Raw genomic sequence first — 12,852 nt, 5'->3', positions numbered from 1 at the left:
GAGAGGCCACAGCAGTGAGAGGCCCGCGTACCGGCAAACAACAACAAAAACACCTGGCTTCTACCTCACTGTTGTGCTGGGCATCCACGACAAGGATTCTGGTCTGCCACTGTTCCACTTCTGCTTCCAGCTTCTGTAGCCGCTGTTGATTTACAGCCCTGTAAATGAACGGCCCAGAGAAAGTGACCATAGAAAAGAACCGTGTAGGAGTGATACCACTGGGAGTTACAGGGCACCTTCCAGGAAGCCGAAATGGCATATGTAGTGGGCTACAGATGCTCAGAATATCTGAGAGTTGGCAGGTGACAGTTAGTAGCCTCAGCTTCAGGTTAAGAAACTAATATTCCTATGGATTAAAAACTTGTCCCATTTATGATTCAATTTGGCTTTATATATTATATTATCAGTAAATGTTAATGACTAACTTATGGGCTGGTAACTTTATACTATATATATTACTAGTACAAAAAAATATATCACCTCTATATGGACTGGCTTGCTGTTGAGATTTCTGCTTTTTACCTAGAATTTTATTGTGAATAGTAAACTATATTTAATACCATCCCCTTGACTTTTTTTAAGTTCAGAGGTAATACAGATTCATAATATACAAAAAAAAAACAAGCGCAATGAAGAATATAAAACTCACTTGTTCTCCCATAACATAGAGGCAATATGCACCATATTACAATATGTCTTAGAGGTCTGATTAAACTCAAACCATTTGTTCATTAACCTAAAAGGGAAACTTTGATGTAATTTTTGAAACATTCAAAGGAGTTCACTTATAAAACATGGCTAAAAGTAGTTCTCAGAATGATTCATCTAAAATAAATAGGATACTAATAAATGGATAATTAATTCAAACAGAAATAGACACTTGGCTTTAATCTTGACAACTGCCATTCTGTAGACCCAAGGGCAGGTATAAATGGTGTAGAAAAGAGCAAGGAGAAAACAGCATATATCACATGAATTTCTAGAATACATACTTATTTACATCACTACAAAATATGAGAACTTTTGGATATCATTTTTATTTATAATTCCAGATTTTCCTGAATTTGCTAGTTCTTTAAATACTTTGCTAGTTTTACTGCTTTACTGCTTTATAGGGAATCAATATAAAGTGACTGTTTCTTGACCGCACACTGTTCTTTACTACAAGTCAGCAGAAAAATACAAGTACAAAGATAGAAAGATAACCACGGGTACCTTTCTATCTTGAGGTCTGCAATCTCTGAATCCCTCCGTCCAAGCTCTAGTTGCACTTTTTCCAGAACGCATTGCATCTTAATGTGAGAAGCCAGCACATTCTCCAACATGACTGTAACTTTGCAGCTGTCTTCTTTAGCTTCTGCCAGTTGTTGCTGAAAGTTTCCCACCTAATAGAAAACGAAATAAGACAAAGATGTTTGGTCCTTTCTGGTTATTCTTCTGCTGAGTCCCATGACTTCTAGAAGAATATGGAAACCAGGTCTGGCAGAATGCCAAGAGGAATAATTAAAGTATATTTTATATTTATTTTGTTTCTTAAGTTATTCTGACTTTGAGAAACAGAAAACTAGACCCTAGATCATATGGATCCTATGAAGAACTCTGCAGTGCATCCTAATTATTGTCGTGTCTCAGCACATATATTAACTAGAGACATAAGGACCAACGGCTTCTTGGGTCTAGAGGTGGTCCCACACTGGCCTGCGCTAGCCCTCCTCAGCTATCTTACCATGGGGTCAGAAGAAGATAACACATCTGAAGGCCATCAGAATTATCTGAGGAAAAAGGACCATAAGAGAAAGTGGAAGCTGCTGAAGAATGATGTAACTCACAGCCCTCTTCAGAGGGGCAAAATCTAGCACCTGCTGTCAAGAAGTTTGGGATGTTACCTCTCTTCTCACTAAGTACACACGCTGTTAAGCAGAAAGCATTTGGTAATGTGGAAGCTGCTGAAGAATGATGTAACTCACAGCCCTCTTCAGAGGGGCAAAATCTAGCACCTGCTGTCAAGAAGTTTGGGATGTTACCTCTCTTCTCACTAAGTACACACGCTGTTAAGCAGAAAGCATTTGGTAATTTGATTTAACATAAAAGCTTAACAGTTATATCACATGGATAAAACATAAGTAGGTGGTTATTATTACCAAGGTCAGATGTGTTTCAACAGAAAAAATCAGGACTTTTGATTATTTTAAGACAGGAAGAAAAAAAATCCATTGGGAGTTAAATCATGTATTTTTAAGGGAAATATTTTAGAGCTCTTCTAAAGATATCCTTTCTTTAGGAGAAAAAAAAAAATCCTCCTCTAATCAATCCTCATTCTTTTTTACTAAAGGTAACAAGAAAGGAAAGAATATGGCTCATGAAAGATTTCAGAAGTGCTTCATTTCAGTGACAGACTTCAGAAAGGATTGATGTGATGTCTTGCCTTCTTGTTCTCCCTGTCCTCCAAAGCTTCGAGGTCACCTTTCAACTTCTGACTCTCTTTCAGGGCTGCAGCACGACCCTTCACAACTCGTGAGAGCTCCCCTTCATTCTTTTCACGAATGGATTTCATCTTAGTAGAAAAAAAGAAATGATAAATGATTCTCCCAAAGCACAATCAATCAGCAATTAGAATAAGACACAGCAATTTAGAAACCAAATTGAAAATGTTTAATTAAATATGCTTATATATTATTGTAAATAAAAACTAGCTTTAGTAGCTGTTTTTCTCCTGAAAACCACAAAGCAAAAAAATCTGTTAATAAACACGGGCAAATCTCTAATATATGTCAATCTCTATGGAAGTGCAGAATGAAGGTAAGCGAGATAAGACAATGATGCTAAGATGAAAAACGGGGGAGAAACTGATTATCACAGAATTTGAAACTACAACGTAAATTAATATCATAAAAAACAAATTAATATCATAAATGTTGAAAAGTACTAAATAGTGTCAAGAAAATAGTGTTACAGAAGTGTTCTAAATAGTTTCCTAATCCTAATTAGAAGTATTAGAATTTTACATCTCTGAAATACTTTTAGTATATCTACACAGTTACTTCAGATGATGATCATACTATTCTAAATACTAGTCTTTTTTTTTTTTTTTTCGTACGCGGGCCTCTCACTGCTGTGGCCTCTCCCGTTGCGGAGCACAGGCTCCGGACGCGCAGGCCCAGCGGCCATGGCTCACGGGCCCAGCCGCTCCGCGGCACGTGGGATCCTCCCGGACCGGGGCACGAACCCGTGTGCCCTGCATCGGCAGGCGGGCTCTCAACCACTGCGCCACCAGGGAAGCCCGATACTACTCTTTTAAAAAATACTTTATCTTGGGCTTCCCTGGTGGTACAGTGGTTGAGAGTCCACCTGCCGATGCAGGGGACGCGGGTTCGTGCCCCGGTCCGGGAGGATCCCACGTGCCGCGGAGCGGCTGGGCCCGTGAGCCATGGCCGCTGGGCCTGCGCGTCCGGAGCCTGTGCTCCGCAACGGGAGAGGCCACAACAGTGAATGGCCCTACTTTATCTTGAAATACAGACTCTCACAGGTTACAAAAATTAGTGCGGAGTCCCCATGCACTCTTTTCCCTGCTTCTAATGATGACATCTTATATTGTAGTGCAACATTAAAACCAGGAAATTGACTTTAATGAGATTAACTAGACTACAAAACTTACAATTTTCACCTTTTTAAACCTGCATTCATCTGTGTATGCACGCATGCACATAGCTCTATGTAATCTGATCCCATGCACGTATTCCTGTGATCACAACAATCAAGATACAGAACTGCTCCACTGCTGCAAAGAACTCACTTGTGCTACTTCTCTGTGTTCACACCCTCCCCCAAACTCATCCCATGTCCCCTGGCAACCACTAATTTGTTCTCTATCCCTACTGTTTCTGTCATTTCAAGAATGTTATTTTAAACATTTAAAAATACTTAATTGAAGTATAATACATTCACATTTTTTAAAACAGCCTTCCTGAGATATAGTTGACATACAATAAGCTATGTATATTTAAAGTGTATAATTTTGATATATGTATAAACCATAATCATGATAACGAATACGTCCATTATCCCAAAAGTTCCCTTATGCCTTTTTGTAATTTCCCCCACTTCTATCTCTCCCTGTTCCTACACATCCACCCAAGGCTACCGCTGACCTGTTTTCTGTCACAATGAATTCACTTTTATTTCCTAGAATTTTATATAAATGAAATCATATTTTATGTACTCATTTTTGAATCATTTTTCACTCAGCACAGTTATTTTGAGATTGACTCAATCTTCTTTATGTATCAATACTTCTTCCTTGTCTGTTGCTGAATAGTATTCTGCTGAACACTTGAGTTGTTCCAGTTTTAAGCTATTACAAGTAGAGCTGCTCTCGGCAGTTGTATACAGATCTTTGTGCAGATATGCGCTTTCATTTATCTTTGGTAAAAGCATAGGAGTGGAATGGCTGGGTTGTATGGTAGTAATATGTCTCACTTTTAAAGAAACTACCAAACTATCTTCCCGAGTGGTGGAGTGATTTTACATTCCCTTCAGCAATGTATGAGAGTTCCTCCACATCTTCACTAACACTTGGGGTAATCACTTTTTCAACTTTAGACATTCTAATAGTGTGTGGTAGTATCTCACTGCAGTTTTAATTTGCATTTCTCTAATGACTGCTGTTTAACATCTTTTCAAGTGCTTATTTATCATCCATATATCTTTCTTGGTGAAACGTGTGTTCAAATACTTGCACCTTCTTTTTTTCTTTTTTTTTTTTTCAGATTGTTTTTCCTTCTTAGTGAGTTTTGAGAGTTTTTAATAAACTGTGGAGACAAGACCTTTATCAGATATGTGATTTGCAAATATTTTTTCCCCCAGCCTGTAGCTTTTCTCTTCATTTTCTTAACAATGTCTGAAGAGCATACTTGTCAATGTTACATTGTTTCCTTTATGGATCATGCTTTTGATGTCAAATCTAAGAAATCTTTGTGTAATCCAAGATCACAATGGTTTCATCCTATGTTTCAGAAGTTTTACAGTTTTAGGTTTTACCTTTAGGGCTTTCATTCACTTTGAGTTAATTTTTATATATGGTAAGAGGTATGGATCAAAGGTATTTTGTTTTTTTGTTTTTGCATATGATACCCAATTGCTTCAGCACATTTGTTGAAAAGACCATCCTTTCTCTACTTTTACTTCTGTGGAAAATAAAATGTTCATAAAATTATTCTGGATGGGTAGCACATTCACATTACTCTTAAGGTACAAAAGGATAAAGTGAAAAATCTCCCAGCCACCCCGTTTCCTTCCTCGAAAATAATGTTGCCAATTTATGAGACTCTCTTCAAAAGTGAATACATATGTATCCTTCATCGCCCCAACCCTTTTGCACACAAATAGTAAAATACTCTTCTGAACCTTGACTGTTTTAACCTAATAATAGATATGTTATGATTAAGATGAATATATCTTCAAACAGTATTCCAAACTATGGATATACCATGATTTATTTAGCCAGCCTCTTACCGATGGAATTTGGGTTGTTTCTAGTCTTCTGCTAATAACAAACAATACTTCAGAAAGTAACCTTGTAAACATGTACAAGCTAGTGTATCTGTAGGAAAAAGTACAACTGTGGGCATAAAGTGATAAACAAAGCCAAATTGCCCTCCACAGGAAAAGGGAACTCCAAACAGTTGCAAAGAAGAATGCCTTTTCCCCACATCTTCCTCAATATTATACTTCCTTATAACTTTTAAACTGTAACATTAAAAATACTTTGAACTTCTTCTGTAAGGATTCAAGAATAGTACAAAAGATGCTACCTTATAAGGTTTTGAAAACCTATTGGATATAGTTTTTATAATTTTACCAGTGTTTATATAATATTTATAAATATGAAAAGGCCACTAGCAAAAGTGCTTACAAAAAGGGTCTAAATTGTAGTTAACTCTAGAAGACAAGCTATAGTACTTTCTATTTTTAAATACCAAACAAAGATGGATGCTCTAGTAAGTTTTCCTTGGAAAGTATTTTCCAGTGTTCAAGTTCTCAGGGCTTCTATTTATGTATTTCTACTTTAAAATCAGGCTTTACCCATTCTACTGTAAATGTTAAGACTATTAGCATTAATTTTTAAAGTGAAAATTAGATAAAACATCTCAAAGGTAACTCTTAAGCCAAATATGACATTTCTGTGTCCAAAACAAAAATTAAGTATGCAATAGCCAGAATGATGGTTTTGATCTAAATCATCAGTTTTTCCTGTTTCTGAAGTTCTTTCCTTGTTGCTACTCACACCTCCAAATGTTATCTTTCTAGATGTTACTACTTTTCTTCACTGTTGTATCAATCTTAAATTTCCTTATGATTTAATTTGTGGCCTTCACTTACCGAATCCCGGTAAAGAAAATTTGGTGACTCATCATTTATTAATGGTCTTGAGGCAAGAATGTCTATTATATCCTCCAGTCTTCCCTCCACTGATTTAATGGCATTCAAAACAGTCTTCAGAGAGATCCCACAGTCTCCCATCTTCTGAGAAGACCTCACAGAAGTCAGCGTAGGTGCACAGGTCACGTGGCGTGTAGGGTTTGGAGTAACACTGGGCAAACCAACTGATGAAGTTCGTTCCTTTACATTGTTGACATGGGGCCTATGGCTTTCAGGGAATTTTGAAGATGCTGGCCTCTCTGGAGACTCCCTTCTTTTTGGAGGCATCATCAATTTCAAAAGACAAAATCAACTAAACCTAGAATTATTTTTCAGTGAGTGCCCCCTTACTATGAGAAACAACACAACATTCAAAATGAAGCTGGGATGGAAAATGCACTTAAAAATGTGTTCCTTTGCCTTCAGAATGAAGAAAATACTAGTGTAAAGTATGTCCTAGTGAAGAAACAAAGCGTATCTAATGAGGTCCCCTTTACCGGTATAGTCGGATTGTTAGAACCCTAGCAGCATTCCATTTGAAGACACATTCTAGTTGCTTGGTTACCAACGGTATACATACAAAAACGTTATAGTTAAAGAAGTTACACATGCTAACACTGAGGGTTACAAATTTAATATAAATAATGTGATAAATTTGTAAACCATTGAAATGAATCACTTTCTTTTAGTAACATATTCCTGGATTATTTTCTTCACTAAATGTTTTATATATCTTCTTTGTCTAATTTTCTCTGTTCATATGTTAAATTGTTAGGTGACCTACAAACGGTTTTCAGTCTCAATAGCCACCATGCTAACAAGTAAGCACCTTCACTACTAATAGCTCTTTCAAGTGCGCTATTGCAGGTATATCTTGTTGGCAATGAGTTATGCGTTCACGCATCTTTATGACTTCTTCTGTGGTTGAGTGGAACCTTGTACATCAAGGGTGTTTAAAAATATTTTTGATAAATTGAGTCAAGTGAGAGAATATTCATCTTTCTGGGATCATATGATGAGGTGGGGAGAAAGGCACCAATTTCTTAAAAGCTAATTAAAACAACATAGAAGCAATCTGTTTTATAGCTATTAATCACACCTGAGCATATTTGCCCTCCAGTGCCTTATTCAACTTGCATAGATGGTCATTCTGTGAACTGGTTTCAGTAAAAGAATGTAGTTGTTCTTTTCGCTGCTTAACTTTTATCTAGAGGTAAAACAGAAGAATAAAAAACCAAGTCTCATTAATGAAATATATATATATATATATATATATATATATACTCCAAAACAGAAAAAAAACATATCACAAGTTTTGCAAAAAAAAAAAAACACAGAAAATCCTTAAAACTTGTACAAAGCAATCCTACGTTTTTCTAATGATGCTATTTCAACTAAAATAGCTATTTCAACAAATAAAAGTAGGCTATACCCCTATACATGTACTGAGGTAATTCATTTGGTTTATAGCATTTATGGAAAGTCCAAATTAACATGACTCATGAATATAACTGAGACTTTGTGGGTAAAATATTTCAGTTTTAAAGGAATTGTGGTATCTACTATTCAAAACCCTTTCTGAGTACGGATAATTAGAATTGTCAATATGTAAGGGGACAAGAGTCTTGTGTTTACCCACAGAGAATTACGAAAGTTGCATTCACAGAATTCTTATAGGCTGAATTATATTTGAAAACTAACTCATAAAGCTGACTACTCACATCTTTCACTTTAAAGAAAAGATGATTTGGGGGAATAAAATCATTAATATTTACTCACAAGTCTCCAAATTGTGTGTTTTTCTACATTTTCTTCCTCTTATTCCCAACCCTCTCAATACAAATCAACAATTAACATTACTGAGCCTATCTCTGAATCAGAAAAAATTTCATCCAAAATTTTTAATTTAAATCAACTTTTTCCTCTCTCAGTATCTTTTCTTGTTTCCCACCTCTGAAGGGCAAACTCCTCTTGGTTGTAGCCACTGATTGTTTTCAAGAACTGTTAAAGTGTGAGTGCTAATATTTAGGTTTTTTTAGGAAGGCTACATGAAAACACATTTTGTCTCCGGAAATCTCTCTTGTTCCATCAGCAGAATCCTTCTTTTTCTCATCTTTGCCTGTTTCTGGTGCTCTTTTCCACAGTGTACAGTATAAAACATGTTCCATGGCTCCCCCTTAAGTGTATTCACTTAAGGTTCAGAATTAGAATGGCTGCCTCTAAAGGGAGGTATTGATGCAACAATTATTCTCATTTTGAACGTAAGCAAACTGCTGTTACCCTTAGAACGCAGTGGAAAATACTGATGAACATCAAGAATTTTAGATTTGCCTCTCTTCAAACAAAACACAGAATATCCTTATTCCACAATATTTCTCAGCTAATTTACGCTACCCCCAGCCTCAGAGTACTCAATAAAATGCTCTGAAACTAGTCAGATGGCATGTTCTCATCTATAAAGCACTTTAATTTTTATACTGGGTTTCTTTTTTGGAAGGATTTCTAATTCAGGACACTGACATGGGGAAGAACACAGAAGCAAATCAATCCTGCTGCCCTCAGAAATCTGATGTTTCTGTGTCATTAAAATCCAAGTAGCTTCCATAGCTAGCTTACCGGGCAGTCTTGGAAATACCAGTATTTAGGTCAAGGACATATCCTCCTGTTGTTTCAAATGATCTAAATATATAGAGATACATAGTTTTAAAAATTGAGGTATACTTGATTTATAATATTATGTAAGTCTCGACTCTACAACATAGTGATTTACACTTTTTAAAGATTATACTCCATTTATAGTTATTATAAAATATTGGTTATATTCCATGTGATGTACAATATATCCTTGTAGCTAATTTTATACACAGTAGTCTGTACTTCTTAATCTCCTACCCTAATATTGCCCCTTAAATATATTTTCTAATATAAAACTATAAAAACATAACACTACAGAAACTGTGAGACACCTAAGAAACGGATGAAAAGGAACTTATTTTTATGTATTTGATAATGCAAGTATTCTAAATTAATTCTATTAATAAATTTCCTAGGTTTTTTCTTCTTTGATACATATGCGAAGTTGGAAATAAAGTTACCCCAAAGTTTGAAATGAGCTACAGAGTTGAAACAACCTAAACTGCCAGTTATGTATTTTGACTAGAAGCATGAAAATACATTCATAAAACTGATAATTTCAGCACAGCACCCTTAATAATATTCATATAATTCCAAGAGGCAATTCAAACCAAAGAAGTACAACAACCAACAACATGGATGAATCTCTCAATTAAAATGCTGGGTGAAACAAGACACACAAAAAGTATATACTGTATTATTATATAAAGTTCAAAAATTAATCTGGGGTATTAGAAGTCAGGATGATGGATAGTAAAATCATGGGGCATAGTGACTAAAAAAGGCTATGAAATGGGTTCTGGGTGCTGGGAATATTCTGTGTGCTGGTCACATGGTTACCTCTACTTTGTGAAAATCCATTAACTGTATACTGTGTACTTTTCTGTATAATATGTTATAGTTCAATAAAAATTTACTAAAACAAAACAAAACCTTTATATAATCTCTAAATTAAGGTCACAAATGCATCTGCTCCTAAGGGGCTAGGCAGCTAACAATATTTGAATCCAGTTGGTATAAGAGTGATGGGGCCAGTGGTAGATTAAAGTGAGCATAAAGCACTAACTAACATATGTTTAAAGACAAGAAAAAAGTGTTGGGCTTCCCTGGTGGTGCAGTGGTTAAGAATCCTCCTGCCAATGCAGGGGACACGGGTTTGATCCCTGATCCAGGAAGATCCCCTATGCTGAGGAGCAACTAAGCCTGTGCGCCACAACTACTGAGCCTGCACTCTGGAAACCACGAGCCCCAACTACTGAAGCCAGCGGGCCTACAGCCCATGCTCCCCAACAAGAGAAGTGACCGCAATGAGAAGCCCACGCGCCGCAACAAAGAGTAGCCCCAGCTCACCGCAACTACACACAGCTGGCGAGCAGCAATGAAGACCCTACGAAGCCAAAAATAAATATATAAATAAATAAATAAAATAAATTTATATAAAAAATGCTGGAAATCTTTCAGGCATATATAGTAACATCCCTTCTATTCATCACTCAACTTAAAAAGAATAAAACATTACTAATATAGTTGAAACCCTCTGTATAACCTAATTCAACTAAATCTCTTCCATCCTGGAGTTAACTACTATCCAGAATTTGGTGTTTTATCATTCCTGTTCCTTTTTTTTTTTTTTTTTGTTTTGCGGTACGCGGGCCTGTACCTTTGCAGAGCACAGGCTCCAGACGCACAGGCTCAGCGGCCACGGCTCACGGGCCTAACCACTCCACAGCACTTGGGATCCTCCCGGACCGGGGCACGAACCCGCATCCCTTGCACCCGCAGGCTGACTCTCAACCACTGTGCCACCAGCGAAGCCCCCCTATTCCTTTTTAATAATCTTACAATAAATGTATCCCTAAACAGTATGTAGTATTATTTTATGAGATTCATCCATGTTAACACATGTCACTCGACATCCTCTTATATAGACAGCTTTCTAAACTGGTATAATTACTTTGAGGAGAAATTTGACAAACTCTAGAAAATTTCAATTTATTTACATCATACAACCCAGCAATTCTCCTCCTAAGAATTATACCTAGAATAGAGAATATTTTGGATGAGTACAAAGACATGTGCAAGAATTCATCATATCAGCATTATTTGCAAGCAATTGAAAACTGCCTAAATATCCATCGACATAAGAAAGAATAAATACATTTGGGCATATTTAGATAATGCGATAGTATACAGCACCATATATGAAACTGAAATCACGTTTGAGTGTGAGGCAACAGTTTCTGACAGTCTGCATTAACACCTAAAACCCAGTATTTACATCATTAAGTCAATTTTGACAATGCAATATTTTATCTAATATGGTTCATATGTAACATTTTAATCGATTATAAACCAATTGAGAGAACACACAGCAGACTATTGTTTTGATTACATTTAATATGTAGCTCTTCTTTTAGATTATCTTGTGAGAGTAATATGCTATACATTTACAATAGCCAAGGCATAGAAGCAACCAAGATATCCATTGATAGGTAAATGGATAAAGAAGATGTGTGTGTATATCTATCTATCTATCTATCTATGGATATATATACACACACACACAGTGGTCTATTACTCAGCCACAAAAAAGAATGAATTAATGCCATTTGCAGCAACATGGATGGCCCTAGAGATTATCATACTAAGTGAAGTAAGTCAGAGAAAGAAAAATACCATATGATATCACTTATATGTGGACTCTAAAATGATACAAATGAACTTATTTACAAAACAGAAACAGACTCATAGGCATAAAAAACAAACTTACGGTTACCAAAGGAGAAAGTGGGGGGGAAGATAAATTAGGAGTATGGGAGTGGCAGATGCAAGCTACTGTGTATAAAATAAACAACAAGGTCCTACTATGTAGCGCAGGGAGCTATATTTAATATTTTTAAATAAAGTATAATGGAGAAGAATATGCAAAGAACATATATACACACACACACATATAAAACTGAACCACTTTGCTGTACACCAGCAACTAACACAAGATTGTCAATTTTAAAAAAAGAATAATGTGCTATATAAGAGCACTTTCCCTTGGGCTGATGAGGTCAGTGCCTTTTGGAATGTGCCAACCCAAGGCATGACATAAAAACACCAGTGAATCAATAGTTTCAAAAGTGTTTCACCTTTCAAAGGCTATCAAAAAGCTTCAGCCCTTATTACAGGAATATGCGCAGAAAAAGAGGCATGTATTTTCCTTAAGATTATAAGGATGATCTCTAACATGTAATCAAGGTTTAAAAGGTTAGATAGGTAACATCAGACTCACTAATAAATCTTAACATGTATTCCACTCCCAGCTAAAATTTGGCTTCAAGGGTTTAAGATTTGGCTATGAGTATTTAAGATTTTTCTCACACACTTAAAAATCTACTTCATTTCTCTTGGGAAAGCTAAAAGCAGGTCAAAATCATGGGCCACAGCTCCTACGAGATGATTAGTTTCACAAAGGGGAAAGTATATACCCAGCCCATTACACTGATCACCTTTCCCAGTGAGAAGTAAAGAAGAGAGGTGTACTTCCCCAGCTCATTTCAGAGGTGAATAAGAGGAAACAAGAAAATTAAGACTTGTGCAAGCTTACACAAGTATAGACGATTATACTTAAGTGCATCGCTGCCTCTGGAAAATGTTACTTAAAAGCACATAAATAGTGGCCAAATAGCTTTATCTTTTTATTGGACAACATACTGTTTCACAACCATGGTTTATCAACTGTCTTTCAGATCACCTGCCATTTCTGGGCCGGATGTTGTCTGCTAACGCTATGGTAAGTCCCTTGGGCAGATG

At 36.3% G+C, this 12,852-nt stretch overlaps 1 protein-coding gene and 1 long non-coding RNA gene across 2 annotated transcripts in view; one reads left to right on the top strand and one right to left on the bottom strand.

The window, feature by feature from the left end:
• Nucleotides 1-2,533, top strand: part of LOC136793612 (uncharacterized) — a 42,952-nt gene extending 40,419 nt beyond the window's left edge. The window contains exon 3 of the long non-coding RNA XR_010839157.1: nt 2,333-2,533. This is a non-coding gene — a long non-coding RNA (uncharacterized lncRNA). The remainder of the gene's footprint in view (nt 1-2,332) is intronic.
• LOC131750422 (coiled-coil domain-containing protein 150-like) overlaps nt 1-12,852 on the bottom strand; it is an 83,923-nt gene that overhangs the window by 17,691 nt on the left and 53,380 nt on the right. Inside the window, 4 exon segments of the mRNA XM_067026489.1 lie at nt 65-158; nt 1,216-1,385; nt 2,426-2,554; nt 7,517-7,624. Of these exon segments, the coding sequence (XP_066882590.1) occupies nt 65-158; nt 1,216-1,385; nt 2,426-2,554; nt 7,517-7,624 (501 nt within the window).

This window comes from Kogia breviceps, chromosome 2 (genome assembly GCF_026419965.1).
Source record: "Kogia breviceps isolate mKogBre1 chromosome 2, mKogBre1 haplotype 1, whole genome shotgun sequence".
In the NCBI taxonomy this organism is placed as follows: Eukaryota; Metazoa; Chordata; class Mammalia; order Artiodactyla; family Physeteridae; genus Kogia; species Kogia breviceps.
The sequence above is the reverse complement of the archived record's forward strand: the minus strand, read 5'-3'. Positions and strand labels throughout refer to the sequence as shown.